At 50.1% G+C, this 15,836-nt stretch overlaps 1 protein-coding gene across 1 annotated transcript; it reads right to left on the reverse strand.

Annotated features, from left to right (window-relative positions):
• Window positions 1-4,906: 4,906 nt before the first annotated feature.
• On the reverse strand, window positions 4,907-6,384 carry LOC136789009 (E3 ubiquitin-protein ligase Topors-like). The gene is made up of 2 exons (XM_066988254.1): window positions 6,159-6,384; window positions 4,907-6,025 (listed from the first exon to the last, which is right to left on the reverse strand). The coding sequence occupies exon 2, from the start codon at window positions 5,936-5,938 to the stop codon at window positions 4,907-4,909; it is 1,032 nt and encodes a 343-aa protein (XP_066844355.1). The 5' UTR covers window positions 5,939-6,025; window positions 6,159-6,384.
• Window positions 6,385-15,836: the final 9,452 nt, after the last annotated feature.

Below are 15,836 nucleotides of genomic sequence, written 5' to 3' on the forward strand. Positions count from 1 at the left end.
CGGGGTCAACTTGCACTGCTACAGCTCGTTTCTCTGACCCAGCCACAGGAGTGGGAGCAGCTACAGGAGCCGGAGCTGCTGCAGGGGCTGGAGTGGCTGCAGGAGCTGGAGCTGGAGCGGCTGCAGGAGCTGGAGCTGGGGCGGCTGCAGGAGCTGGAACTGGAGCGGCTGCAGGAGCTGGAGCTGGAGCTGGAGCGGCTGCAGGAGCTGGAACTGGAGCAGCTGCAGGAGCTGGAACTGGAGCGGCTGCAGGAGCTGGAGCGGCTGCAGGAGCTTTCACTAGGTTGATAGTAGCATCAATTGCAGCTCGATAGGCACAAGCCAGACCCCAGCACGCTACAGTGATTTGTGTCACTTTGGAACTGCCAGAGTCATGACACCTTTTTTTCAAGCATTCTGCCAGCTTTTTAGGATTTTGCAGTTGTTCAGGGGTGAATGTCCAAAACACTGGAGGTGACCACTGCTCTAGAAACCTGCCCATATCCTCCCACACTCCCTGCCACTCGCAACTATCCCGCCTCAAGATAGATCTCCGGATGAGATTCCTAAGTAGTTGTTTAACCCTCAACAAAACCTGAAGCGCATTCAGGAGACATAACAACAAGAGCAGGCTGGTCTGAGTATCCCAAGGATATTCAACATCTCGGAGAACCACCGTAACTAGCTCGGGGGATAAGAGGGTGGTGAAGGAGAAAGGGAGAGTGAACAGGTAGGGAAACATGTCTTCCCCTGTCCCCTTCACAGATTGGCTCCCTAACAAAAACAGGCAATAGGTGTAATTGCTAATAGTTTCCGAGATATGGTTTCCAAAGTATAGAGTCGACGTCAGTGCTGACTACAAATACCAGGTTAGAGTCCTGACCAGATATTTCATCATTTCATAAGCCATTGTTACACCGCACAGTGCCATAACAATCTTAAACCAGGGCCCGGAAAGGATAAACAGTGCAACAGGGAGCACATACAGAAAGTAATGCGCTATAAAACTTAATTTGGAAAACAGGCACAGCAGACTGGAGATTAAGGCAATCAACATGGTGACCAGCAACTATTAAGCAGGTCCAATACTTATACCAATTTTAGTTTAACACACTCTGGTCAAATTTGTCCATATCTCAACCCTTCGTGCCCCACGTTGGGTGCCAAAAGGACTGTTGTGGTTTAACCCGGCTGGCAGCTAAACACCACACAGCCGTTCGCTCACCCTCCCCCCTCCCTCTCTGGGATGGGGGAGAGAAACGGGAAAGTGAAGCCGGTGAGTTGAGATAAAGACAGTTTATTAAGACAGGAATATAATAATAACAATAATAATAATAATAGTGATAATGATAATAGTATTAATAATAATAATGTGTAAGAAAACAAGTGATGCACAATGCAATTGCTCACCACCCGCTGACCGATGCCCAGCCTATCCCTGCGCAGCCGCCCCTCCCACCCCCCGGCCAGCCACCCCTATATATTGTTTAGCATAACGTCAGACGGTATGGAATACCCCTTTGGCCAGTTTGGGTCAGCTGTCTTGGGTCTGTAGGCTCCCAGCTCCTGCTGCACCCCCAGCCTGCTCGCCGGCAGGACAGAGCGAGAAGCTGAAAAGTCCTTGGCCCGGTGTAAACACTGCTCTACAACAATTAAAACATCAGCATGTTATCAGTGCTCTTCTCATCCTAATCCAAAACATAGCACCCTACCAGCTACTATGAGGAAAAATTAACACTGTCCTAACTGGAACCAGGACAGCCACCATCCATGAGTCAGGAGAAAGAGCGAGCGTTTTTCCCATTCTGCCATATCTAAAGCCAGCTGGAAGAGGGGAAACATAACCCCCATTTTTAAAAAGGGAAAAAGGAAGACCCAGGCAACTACAGGCCTCAGTTCTGTGCCCAGTCAGATCATGGAACAGATCCTCCTGGAAACTATTCTAAGGCACATGGAAAAGAAAGAGGCGAGTGGTGAACAGCCAGCATGGCTTCACTAAAGGTTTGCCTTGACTGACAAACCTGGTGGCCTTCTACAGGGCGGTTACAGCATTGGTGCGTAGGGGAAGAGCAACTGACATCATCTACCTGGACTTGTGCAAAGCCTTTGGCACTGGCCTGCACCATATCCTTGTCTCTAAGTGAGAGAGACACGGATTTGATGGATGGACCACTCGGTGGGTAAGGAATTGGCTGGATGTCCACACTCAAAGAGTTGTGGTCAATGGCTCAGTGTCTAAGGGGAGGCCAGTGAGGAGTGGTGTTCCTGGGTTGTCGTTATAGGGACCGGTGCTGTTTAACATCTTTGTCGCTGACATGACCAGTGGGATTGAGTGCCCCCTCAGCAAGCTTGCAGACACCAAGCTGTGTGGTGCTGTCAAGACGCTGAAGGGAAGGGATAGCATCCAGGAGAACTTTGAAAAGCCGGGGAGGTGGGCTTGTGTGAATCTCCTGAGGTTCAACAAGGCCAAATGGAAGGCCCTGCATCTGAATTAGAGCAATCGAAAGCACAAATACAGGCTGGGCAGAGAATGGATTGAGAGCAGCCCTGAGCAGAGGGTTCTGGGGGTGCTGGTTGCTGAGAAGCTCGACATGAGCTGGCAATGTGTGCTTGCAGCTCACAAAGCCACTCGTAGCCTGGGCTGCACCAACAGCATGGTGGCCAGCAGGGCGAGGGAGGGGATTGTTCCCCTCTGCTCTGCTCTCGGGAGACCCCACCTGGAGCCCTGTGTTCAGCTCTGGGGCCTCCAACACACGAAGGACACAGAAGTATTAGAATGAGTCCAGTGGAGACTATGGGGATGATGAAAGAACTGGAGAACCTCTCCTATGGAGACAGGCTGAAGGAGTTGGGGTTGTTCAACCTGGAGAAGCGAAGGCTCTTGGGAGACCTTACAGTGGACTTCCTGTGCCTCAGGTGGGCTACAGGAAGGCTGGGGAGGGACTCTATGTCAGGGGGTGTAGGGATAGGGCAATGGTTAAGGGCTTGAAACTAAAAGTGGGTAGGTGATCTAGAAAGAAGAACTTCTCTACTCTGAGGCACCAGCACAGGCTGCCCCGAGGAGCTGGGGCTGCCCCATCCCTGGCAGTGCCCAAGGCCAGGCTGGATGGGGCTGGGGACAGCCTGGGCTGCTGGCAGGTGTCCCTGCCCATGGAAGTGGGGTGGGAAGTGGGTGGTCTGTAAGGTCTCTTCCAACCCAAACCATTCTATGATTTCTTAAAAACAATCTTCCCTGTACAATCTTTCTCATGCCAAATAATCTTAGAGTTCTCTTTCTCCTTTGGACAAAAGACATGTGATTTCCTTAGCTGCCACTGATGAGTCCAGAGAAGAGCAATCTTTGAGACTGCTCCCCAAGAAAACACAATTCAGGCAGAGCACAAGGTGGTGGGATGGTTTTGTTGAGACAGGAGAGAGAGCCATGCAGAGCCAAAGAGGCTGATCATATTTGCAAAGGGTATTTAACTCCCAACAAGCTAAAGTTAACTCCAGTGACAGCTGAAACCATTAAGCATCTTCCAGGATGATGGTGTCTATCCACAGGTAAAATCATGCTTTCTGGGGAGCACACTCAAGAGAGTATCATTAGAAAGGGAGATAAAAATGGTTACCAAAATAAAATAAACACTTGTTTCATCTTGAAAATGTAGATAGTGTTTACTAAACCCTCTTCTCTGAAATAGACCATAATGGACTGCCCGTTTTCCTAAGCTGTTTCCCATCTCCCCATCTTCTTTTTCTTCTGTCTTCTGTTGTCTCTGCTGTATTTGAACTGGCCTCTGGATGAAGGTTTATTTAAACAAACTAGAGACAAAGACATTTCAACCACAAGAATGTGTTTCCACTTAGATTCCAGTTGCTTTGGTTTTGTATTTTGCCACTTGAATCGTTCTATTTAGTAACATTTCCACCTAAGACCGATATTAGTGTTCTTTCTAGATGAAGTTATCCCAAAGAATTTTTCATTTTTACCTCTTTAGTTCAGTTTTTTTTTTTTTTTTATCGACAGCAAGAGGTTTCTCTGCATTTTTTTTATATAACTGTCATGAAGTCCTGTTGCGAAGCAGGAAACAAAATCAATATAGAAGGCAAGCCATACCACCTCACCTTTGAACTGCTGTACACTTTTCACTTTTCTCTTTTCATTTAACAGTTTTCTTCAGTTAATTTCTGATATGACCTTGTGACTAGTGTTTTGTATTTCAACATATTTCTAGACCGCAGGTCACCTCAACGGGAGAGGCACTTGGCTCTCCAGAAAACTTGTGAGGAATCAGGCTAGTTTGTTCAAACAGGGCCAATTCCTCTCTGGCCTTTCTTGTTTCCGTTTGAAACACTTAACTGGGGCTTGGATTAGGTCAATGAAGAATAAATCTAAATCTAACCATTCTTAAACTGAAATCAAAATGCCCACGTGTTGCTTTGACCAACTTAGCCAAAGCAGCCCCAGACTGTGGATAGGCGAGGCTTGTGCCTGCCCTCTGCTCCTCCTCAGGGCAGCCTTCAGATGCCTGTGCTATCTGACCGTATTGCCGAGTGACATTAAGCCACACAGACTGCTTCTGGACGCTTTCAAGGGCTACCAGTCTAATAGGTCAAATGCTGATTTATATCAAAAGAATAAAATGCAGCTGGAAATGTACTGCAGTGTGAGTTACTAGAACAGCTGCTGGAAAAGAGTTTTAGAACATTGTTTGAGCTGAGGTTCTGCTATGATAAAGCAATGGCATTTCAAAGCACATTAATCAGCCATGACCAAAGGGACAGTGGGGGCCAGCAGGGCACGGGGACGGCACCAGGAAAAGAGAGGGAAGGCAGCAGCATGCACGGGGCTGTGCCAGCTCTGGTTTGAATCACACCGAGACTTTTTCTGTGGTATATTCAATATATTTTATTGTTCTTTATTTCATCACCCGCAGGAGCCCTGCTAGAAGCGCCGGGGGAGCGGCCTCTTGCAGGGCTGGGGAGAGTCTTGGGCACTGCTCGCCCGGGTGCGCTTCCTGGGGCGCCGGGACCCCCGAGTCGAGTGGTGAGGAGTGGAGGGTCTGCGCCTGCAGGCCCGGGCAGGGGGACCTGCTGCTGCCTCCTGCCCCAGCTCTTCACGGGGCTCTTCCTGCTCCCTGGGGCTGTCTGCAGCTGGGACTTCGCCAGGACCCCCACGCTGGAGCATGCTGGATGTGCCGGGGATCTGGTCCGTGTCAGGGTCTGCAGAGCTGCTGGAGGGCGCAGGGCTGGTACTGAAGGCTCCCTGCGCTGGAGCAGCGTGCCCAGAAGCAGCTGCAGGTCTGGCCTCCTGCGCCCTGGCAGGGCGGCTGCTCTCGAGGCCCAGCAGCCTCCGTGCGTCCTCGCCGCAGAGGCCCACGATGGTGCCGACGAGCCCGTCGATGAGCGGCACGGTGAGGGGCCCCAAGGCGGGCTGTGTGTGCTGAATGATGGCGTCCCTGTCCAGCCCCATCACACACAGGGAGTGCAGGAAGAAGCTCTCTGCAGCTCTCGCCTGCCACCAGCGTGTCCCGTAGATGGCTGAGAGCTCGCGGCGCAGCCAGGGCAGCACAGGGTTGAGGATGTCCCTGCGCTCCCTGAACAGCACGGCCCAGTCCTCGGGCAGGAGGCCGCCCACAGCAGCGCGGGGATCGGGCTCCGCATCCCTCTCCTCGGCTGGCACAGAGGACGGAGCCGGCGCTGCAGGGCTGTGGGGGGCGGTGGCGCTGCCTGCCTGGAAGCCAACAGGTACGGGCACTGCGGGAGGGGAGACGATGCATTCTAGGTAGTCTTCGTCTCCCCGCACGGAAACCTTGATGGTCCTCATGCCCGTCCTGCAGAGTGGGCAGCTGGCCTTCAGTTTCGCCCAGCGCTGGATGCAGCCCAGGCAGAACCGGTGGTTACATGGTGTCGCGTAGGCCACATCCTTTCGCCCCTCCCGGCAGACGGGACACGTCCACGCCTCCTCTGTGGCCATGATCTTCACGCTAAGGTGCGCTGGGGAGAGCTGATGGTGACGAGCTGCTCCCCTGCACCGGCACTGCAGAAGCGGGTATCGCGCACGCTGCGAGGAAGAGAGAAGGTCACTGGCTGTGCCCCGGCCCCTCAGCAGGAACCCCCCCGGCCCCAGCCCCACGGCTGGGTGGTCCCACGTCCCCCGCGGGCCGCCCCGGGGCACGTGGCTCCACACAGCTCACCTGCGCTGCTGCAAGTGCTCCTCACAGGGCCCCGGCTGCCTGAGCCAGGCAGGGCCGGGGAAACACAGGCACTGCCTGCGGGGACGGGCACTGAGAACAGCTGCCGACGGCCCCACAGCACAGCTCCAACAAATCCTTGCTCGGCGCTCCAAGCCTCGCACAAACGCTCAGCAGGAATCCAGGCACGAGCCAGGCTGGGGCGGGCTCTGCCTGCGCCCCAATATGAGCAGAGAGGGCCGTGAAGTCACAGTCCGTTGCTGGGTGACCTCAGAGCCCATGGCTCTGGGTGACCCCCACAAACCAAAGCACGTGTCTGAGAGCATTGCCCAGACGTTTTGTGAACTCCAGCAGGCTTGCTGCCCTGACCACTTCACTGGGAGGCCTGGTTCAGTGGCCAAGCCCTGTGTCAGTGAAAAATCTTGTCCTCACCTCCAGGCAGACCCTCCCCTGTCACAGCTCCATGCCATTCCCTCCACTTTTGTCACCGTCCCCAGAGAGCAGAGCTTAGCGCCGGGCCCTCCGCTCCCTTCGTGAGGAAGCTGCAGGTCGCCCTCAGGCCTCTCCTCAGTCTCCTGCAGGCTGAACAAACGCAGGCACCTCAGCCGCTCCTCATCTGTCCTGCCCTCCAGACCCTTCACCACTTTGAAGCCCTCCTTTGGATGCTCTCTCTCTAAGAGGTTTATGGCCTTCTGATAGTGCCGTGCCCAAAAGTGCACACAGGACTCGAGCTGATGCTGAAAGAGCGCAGAGCAGAGCACAGCAATCCCTGCCCGCGACCGGCTAGCGATGCTGTGCTGGAGGCACCCCACGATGCCGTTGCCCCTCCTGCCTGCCAGGGCCCACGGCTGACTCACGTTCAATTTGCCGTCGACCAAAATCCACAGAGCCCTCACTGCAGGGCTGCACTCCAGCCTCTCCTCCCCCCAGACTGTCCAGACAGCCAGGGTTGCCTGTTGCCAGGTGCGGAATCCCTCACTCGCTCTCGCTAAACCTCATCTTGTTGGGGATTGCCCAGCCCTCTGATTTGTCAGGATCTCTCTGCAAGGCCTTCCTCCCCTCCATGGAGTCAGACGCTCCTCCCAATTTAGCATCGTGCCTAAATGGACTCAAGACGCCCTCGAGTCCTGCGTGCAAGTCAGTTAGGACAACATTGAAGAGAACTGGCCCTAAAATGGAGGCCTGCAGAAGCCCCCTAGTGACTGGCCGCCAGCCCGATGCAACCCCATTTACAATAACCCTTGGAGCGCGACCCGTCAGCCACTTGTTCACCCATGGCATTATGCATTGCTCTAGCTGTGTGCTGCTCAATTTGTCCAGAAGGAGACAGTGAGAAACAGTATTGAAGCTGTGCTGAAATCCAAACAGGTGCCATCAGCTGGCTTCCCTTGGCCAACTAGACGGTTGAGCACTTCCGAAAAGGAAATCAAGTGCGTTAAGCAGCACTTTCCCCTCGTGAACCTGCGTTGGCTGTGATCAATGACTGCATTGTCCTTCAGGTGATATTAAGAATTCCCAGAATATTTTCACCATATTTTTACCATTTTTCCCTCCCAATTGATTGGGGGGAGTTGAAAAATCATAAAATAATAATAATAATAATAATAATAATAATAAAGAGAAAATCATATTCATGTTCATAAGAAGAACAGGAATAAAAGAATAGGGAAGGTAAGTGAGGCAAAGTGGAACCGCTGACCAGCTGCTGACAGATGTCCATCCCATCCCCAAGTAGCAGCCCTCATACCAGCCTGGCCTAGCAGTTCCTAGTAATAATTCAGCACCATGCCCTGTGTCAAGCAATATCCCTTTGGCCTTTTGCAATGTCCCTGTGTGAAGCATTTTGTACACAACAGATGCAAATCTGCTCCCATCCACTGCTTTCTCTGTTGAATGTAGAAGGGCAACTTTGCTGACAAATGCTCTCTTGCAGCCCCCAGTCTTATATCTCGATCCTTGTGCATGCTGCATTTAAAAATGAAAGGAAAAAGGGAAAAGGGAAAAGGGAAAGGAAAAAGGGAAAGGGAAAAAGAGGGAGAGGGAGAGGGAGAGGGAGAGGGAGAGGGAGAGGGAGAGGGAGAGGGAGAGGGAGAGGGAGAGGGAGAGGGAGAGGGAGAGGGAGAGGGAGAGGGAGAGGGAGAGGGAGAGGGAGAGGGAGAGGGAGAGGGAGAGGGAGAGGGAAAGGGAAAGAGAAAGGGAAAGGGAAAAGGAAAGGGAAAGGGAAAGGAAACAGGGAAAGGGAAAGGGATAGGGAAAGGGAAAGGGAAAGGGAAAGGGAAAGGGAAAGGGAAAGGGAAAGGGAAAGGGAAAGGGAAAGGGAAAGGGAAAGGGAAAGGGAAAGGGAAAGGGAAAGGGAAAGGGAAACGGAAAGGGAAAGGGAAAGGGAAAGGGAAAGGGAAAGGGAAAGGGAAAGGGAAAGGCAAGGGCAAGGGCAAGGGCAAGGGCAAAGGAAAGGGAAAGGGAAAGGGAAAGGGAAAGGGAAAGGGAAAGGGAAAGGGAAAGGGAAAGGGAAAGGGAAAGGGAAAGGGAAAGGGAAAGGGAAAGGGAAAGGGAAAGGAGAAATAAAAATTTAGGAATGGTTATACGGAAGGAGAAGCGTCTTTCCTCCACATTGCATATGGGGACCAAGACTGAAGCAAAGGAACCCTCCCACCGGGGAGGGTTTAACCAACAAGAGCTGCTAACTCTTGCATCTGAGCCTAAAACCTCAGCCCCCTTACTTTTAAAGGATAACAGCAATCCACTGGTCTTAGGAACCACCCATCTTGGTGCAAATCCAAGTAAAAGTAGTGAATCCCACACTACTAATCAACTCCCTCACACTACTCACGCTGACAATCCTCCTAACCCCAATCATCTTGCCATTTCTATTTAAAAACTTCAAAAACACCCCACAAGCCACCACCCGCGCTGTTAAAACCGCATTCCTAATTAGCCTAGCCCCCACAACCGCATTCATCTACTCGGGAGTAGAATCTGTCACCTGCCACTGAGAGTGAAAATTCATTATAAACTTTAAAATCCCCCTAAGCCTAAAAATAGACCAATACTCAATAACATTTCTTCCAATCGCCCTATTTGTAACATGATCAATCCTGCAATTCGCCATATGATACATGGCCTCAGAGCCATACGTAACAAAATTTTTCACCTACCTACTAACATTCCTAATCGCCATACTCCTCCTAACAACCGCAAACAACATATTCCTCTTGTTCGTGGGCTGGGAAGGAGTGGGAATCATATCCTTCCTTCTCATCGGCTGATGACAAGGCCGAGCAGATGCCAACACCGCCGCCCTACAAGCCGTAATCTACAACCGAATCGGAGACATCGGACTGATCCTAAGCATAGCATGACTAGCTTCAACATTCAACACCTGAGAGATCCAACAAGCCGTACACCCCCACCAAACCCCAATCCTCCCTCTCATAGGATTAATCCTCGCAGCCGCAGGAAAATCCGCCCAATTTGGACTCCATCCATGACTGCCCGCAGCAATAGAAGGCCCCACCCCAGTATCAGCCCTACTGCACTCCAGTACCATAGTAGTAGCCGGAATCTTCCTACTCATCCGCATGCACCCCCTGCTAGCCACCAACCAGACAGCCCTAACTGCCTGCCTATGCCTAGGTGCTCTATCAACCCTATTCGCTGCCACGTGCGCCCTAACCCAAAATGACATCAAAAAAATCATTGCTTTCTCAACATCCAGCCAACTAGGACTAATAATAGTCACTATCGGACTAAACCTCCCACAACTAGCTTTCCTACACATCTCGACCCATGCCTTCTTTAAAGCCATACTATTCCTATGCTCAGGATCTATCATTCACAACCTAAACGGAGAACAAGATATCCGAAAGATGGGCGGCCTACAGAAAATACTCCCAGTCACTACTTCCTGCCTAACCATCGGAAACCTGGCGCTGATAGGAACCCCATTCCTAGCCGGATTCTACTCAAAAGACCTCATCATCGAAAGCTTAAATACATCATACCTAAACACTTGAGCCCTACTCCTAACCCTTATAGCCACAGCATTCACCGCAACCTACAGCATTCGCATAACCATCCTAGTCCAAGCTGGACGGACCCGAATCCCCCCAATAGTATCAATAAACGAAAACAACCCACTAATCACCGCCCCCCTAACCCGACTCGCCCTGGGTAGCATTACAGCAGGAATAATCATTACCTCTTTCATCACACCAACCAAAACCCCCCCAATAACCATACCCCTTATCACCAAAACCGCTGCCATCATCATAACAATCCTAGGAATCATCCTAGCCCTAGAACTATCGAACATAACACACACCCTCACTCACCCCAAACCAAACCCCCTCATAAACTTCTCCTCTGCATTAGGGTACTTCAACCCCCTAGTACACCGATTCTTCTCCAAAAACCTACTAGAAAAGGGACAAAACATTGCCCTACACCTGATCGACCTCTCCTGACTCAAAAAAATAGGGCCAGAGGGCCTTGCTGAACTACAAGTAGCCGCAAGCAAAGCCGCAACCTCAATACACACAGGGCTAATTAAGGCCTACCTAGGATCCTTCGCCCTCTCCATCCTGGTAATAATCCTAATAACACACAGACTCACTAATGGCCCCTAACATCCGCAAATCCCACCCCCTACTAAAAATAATCAACAACTCCCTAATCGACCTACCCGCTCCCTCCAATATCTCTGCCTGATGAAACTTCGGCTCCCTTCTAGCCATCTGCTTAGCCACATAAATCCTAACAGGCCTGCTACTAGCCATACACTACACCGCAGACACTTCACTCGCCTTCTCCTCAGTAGCCCACACATGCCGAGACGTCCAGTACGGATGGCTCATCCGCAACCTCCACGCCAACGGTGCTTCGCTCTTCTTTATCTGCATCTACTTACACATCGGACGAGGCCTCTACTACGGCTCCTACCTATACAAAGAAACCTGAAACACAGGAGTAATCCTCCTACTCACCCTAATAGCAACTGCCTTCGTAGGATATGTCCTGCCATGAGGACAAATGTCATTCTGAGGGGCCACCGTAATCACCAACCTATTCTCAGCCATCCCGTACATTGGACAAACTCTAGTAGAGTGAGCCTGAGGAGGATTCTCAGTGGACAATCCAACCTTAACCCGATTCTTCGCCATCCACTTCCTACTGCCCTTCCTAATTGCAGGAATCACCCTAGTTCACCTAACCTTCCTACACGAGTCAGGCTCAAATAACCCACTAGGAATCGTATCAGACTGCGACAAAATCCCATTCCACCCATACTTCTCCATCAAAGACATCTTAGGGCTCACCTTAATAATCACCCCTCTAATAGCACTAGCCCTATTTTCGCCTAACCTCCTAGGAGACCCAGAAAACTTCACCCCAGCAAACCCGCTAGTAACCCCACCACACATCAAGCCTGAATGATACTTCCTATTCTCCTACACCATCCTACGTTCAATCCCAAATAAACTAGGGGGCGTATTAGCACTGGCCGCCTCCGTACTGATCCTATTCCTAATCCCATTCCTGCACAAATCAAAACAACGAGCAATAACATTCCGACCACTCTCCCAACTTCTATTCTGAGTACTAGTCGCCGACCTCCTCGTCCTAACATGAGTAGGGAGCCAACCCGTCGAACACCCATTCATCATCATCGGCCAACTCGCCTCAATCGCCTACTTCACTATTCTCCTATTCCTCCTCCCCGCCGCAAGCGCCCTAGAAAACAAAATACTCAACTGCTAAATACTCTAATAGTTTATAAAAACATTGGTCTTGTAAACCAAAGATTGAAGACTTACCACTTCTTAGAGTACCCCAAACTCAGAAAAAAAGGACTCAAACCTTTATCTCCAGCTCCCAAAGCTGGCATTTTCAATAAACTATTCTCTGACCCTAACCCCTAAACCGCCCGAATAGCACCCCGCGACAACCCCCGCACAAGCTCCAACACAACAAACAAAGTCAACAGCAGCCCCCAACCCGCTACTAAAAACATCCCTGCCCCATGCGAATAAAACATGGAGACTCCACTAAAATCCGACCGAACAACAAACACCCCAACATTATTCACAGTAGAAACCCCGAACTTCCAAGCCCCCATAAACCCCCCAAACACCAACCCCCCAAAAACAACTGCTACAAACGCCACTGCACATCCAATCACCCGTCAATCCCCCCAAGCCCCAGGGAAAGGCTCCGCTGCCAAAGCTACTGAATAAACAAACACCACCAACATACCCCCCAGATACACCATAAACAGCACTAAAGCCACGAACGAAACCCCAAGGCCCAGCAACCACCCGCACCCCGCCACAGACGCTAACACCAAACCAACAACCCCATAGTACGGCGAAGGATTCGACGCCACACCCAAAACACCCACCGCAAAGCAAATCCCTAGAAAAAACATAAAATAAGTCATTATTCCTGCCCGGACACTACCCGAGGCCTGCGGCTCGAAAAGCCGCCATTGTTCTCAACTACAGGAACTAACCGCAAACCCCCTAATAATTCTGCCCCATCTATGCCATTATGCTTAACCCCCCCCCCCCCCCCCGGGCGGGGGTATTTGGTTATGCATATTCGTGCATAGATTTATATTCCCCATATACATACATACTATAGTACCAGTAATATACATTATATACGGACTATCTTATAAGCAGGTGCTAAACCCATACATGTACACGGCCATTAAACCCTCAAACACACTCCTACCAAGCCACCCAACATGAATGCTCCAAGACTATACACCATAACACCCAGTCAATTCCACTCACGTACACAACAAGACCCCATTTTAATGAATGCTCACAGGACATACCCTAACAACAACTCTCTACCACATATCTCATGCAGTTCGTACCAGATGGATTTATTAATCGTACTCCTCACGTGAAATCAGCAACCCGTTGCACATAATGTCCGGTATGACTAGCTTCAGGCCCATACGTTCCCCCTAAACCCCTCGCCCTCCTCACATTTTTGCGCCTCTGGTTCCTCGGTCAGGGCCATCCATTGGGTTCACTCACCTCTCCTTGCCCTTCAAAGTGGCATCTGTGAGTACTTTCACCTTCTCAATGCGTAATCGCGTCATGTTCCAGCTTTTTGGCGCCTCTGGTTCCTCTTATTTTTTCCGGGGTTACCTCACAGGTGGCTATTCCCAGTGATCTCGGGGGTCCCACAATCTAAGCCTGGACACACCTGCCTCACGGCCTGTCTTATATTTCAGGGGTCCCTCAATGAGACGGTTGGCGTATATGGGGAATCACCTTGACACTGATGCACTTTGACCACATTCAGTTAATGTTACCTCCACCCTCCGGGTTAAATGGGGCTATTGGATGAATGCTCGTTGGACATAGCACAAAACAACAAATCATTAAGCGCAATCCCTGCGCTTCATAAACTAAACCAGTAAACTTTCGCTAACCACCATGCAGCATGAACCTTCATCGCCCAATCCCATCAAACTACCTCTAAAACTCCATTAATCATCCCTTCCATAATACATCGTCGGGACGATGTATATATATACACAAACACATACAAAACAACTTAAACTTATTAGAGAAACTCCAGTACTAAAAATAGTAAACACAAACAATAATTTCATATACTTCACTCTCACTCACCACTCAACTATCAGCTAACCACATCTCCGTCCACATAGCTTAACACAAAGCACGGCACTGAAGTTGCCAAGATGACATAAAACATGCCTGCGGACAAAAGACTTAGTCCTAACCTTACGGTTGGTTTTTGCCAAATATATACATGCAAGTATCCGCGCCCCAGTGTAAACGCCCTCGACCACCTACCACCATACAGGCCTTGAGGAGCGGGTATCAGGCACACCCAAGTAGTAGCCCAAGACGCCTCGCTAAGCCACGCCCCCACGGGTATTCAGCAGTAATTAACATTAAGCAATGAGTGCAAACTTGACTTAGTTATAGCAACAGCCTAACTTCAAGGGTTGGTAAATCTTGTGCCAGCCACCGCGGTCATACAAGAAACCCAAATCAACCGTCCTGTTAACATGGCGTAAAGAGTGGTAAAATGCCTATCCTAGCTAACTAAGATCAAAATGCAACTAAGCTGTCATAAGCCCAAGATGCACCTAAACACACCATTAAGATGATCTTAGGAACTAACGACTGATTTAAACCCACGAAAGCCAGGGCCCAAACTGGGATTAGATACCCCACTATGCCTGGCCCTAAATCTTGATACTTACTTTACCGAAGTATCCGCCAGAGAACTACGAGCACAAACGCTTAAAACTCTAAGGACTTGGCGGTGCCCCAAACCCACCTAGAGGAGCCTGTTCTACAATCGATAATCCCCGATTAACCCAACCACCCCTTGCCAACACAGCCTACATACCGCCGTCGCCAGCCCACCTCGAATGAGAGCACAACAGTGGACACAATAGCACCCCGCTAATAAGACAGGTCAAGGTATAGCCTATGGAGTGGAAGAAATGGGCTACATTCCCTATTCATAGGGCACACGGAAAGAAGCGTGAAACCACTTCTGGAAGGCGGATTTAGCAGTAAAGTGGGACAATAGAGCCTACTTTAAGCCGGCCCTGGGGCACGTACATACCGCCCGTCACCCTCCTCAAAAGCCACATCCCACATAACTAATACCATAAATACGCTGAAGATGAGGTAAGTCGTAACAAGGTAAGTGTACCGGAAGGTGTACTTAGAATATCAAGACGTAGCTATAACACCAAAGCACTCAGCTTACACCTGAAAGATATCTACTAGACCGGATCGTCTTGAAGCCCCCCCTCTAGCTCAACCACACAAATAGTACACCAAAACTAAAGAATTTACTAAACAAGTTAAACTAAAGCATTTTACAGTCTTAGTATAGGCGATAGAAAAGACACATAGACGCGATAGAGACCCCAGTACCGTACGGGAAAGATGAAATAGCAGTGAAACAATCAAAGCTACAGACAGCAAAGATCAACCCTTGTACCTTTTGCATCATGGTTTAGCGAGAACAACCAAGCGAAGTGAACTAAAGTTTGCCCCCCCGAAACCCAAGCGAGCTACTTTCAAGCAGTTAAAGAGAGCGAACTCGTCTCTGTTGCAAAAGAGTGGGATGACTTGTCAGTAGAGGTGAAAAGCCAACCGAGCTGGGTGATAGCTGGTTACCTGTGAAACGAATCTAAGTTCCCCCTTAATCCTCCCTACCGGACATCCTGAGCCCTAATGAGATGATTAAGAGCTATTTAATGGAGGGACAGCTCCATTAAAAAAGGATACAACCTCGACTAGCGGATAATTCTTACTACTGATCCTACCGTGGGCCCTAAAGCAGCCATCAACAAAGAGTGCGTCAAAGCTCCATCACCCAAAAATACCAAAATAAGATGATTCCCTTATCACAAACAGGTCAACCTATGAATATAGGAGAATTAATGCTAAAATAAGTAACTCAGGGCCACACCCCTCTAACGGCGCAAGCTTACATAGAAACATTATTAACAGACCTAGACAGATACAAAAACCCCCTACAAGACCACGTATTAACTAACCCTGTTAACCCAACTCAGGAGCGCCTATAAGAGTGATTAAAATCTGTGAAAGGAACTCGGCAAATTAATAAGGCCCGACTGTTTACCAAAAACATAGCCTTCAGCAAATTAAA

This window comes from Anser cygnoides, chromosome Z (assembly GCF_040182565.1).
Source record: "Anser cygnoides isolate HZ-2024a breed goose chromosome Z, Taihu_goose_T2T_genome, whole genome shotgun sequence".
NCBI classification, from domain to species: domain Eukaryota; kingdom Metazoa; phylum Chordata; class Aves; order Anseriformes; family Anatidae; genus Anser; species Anser cygnoides.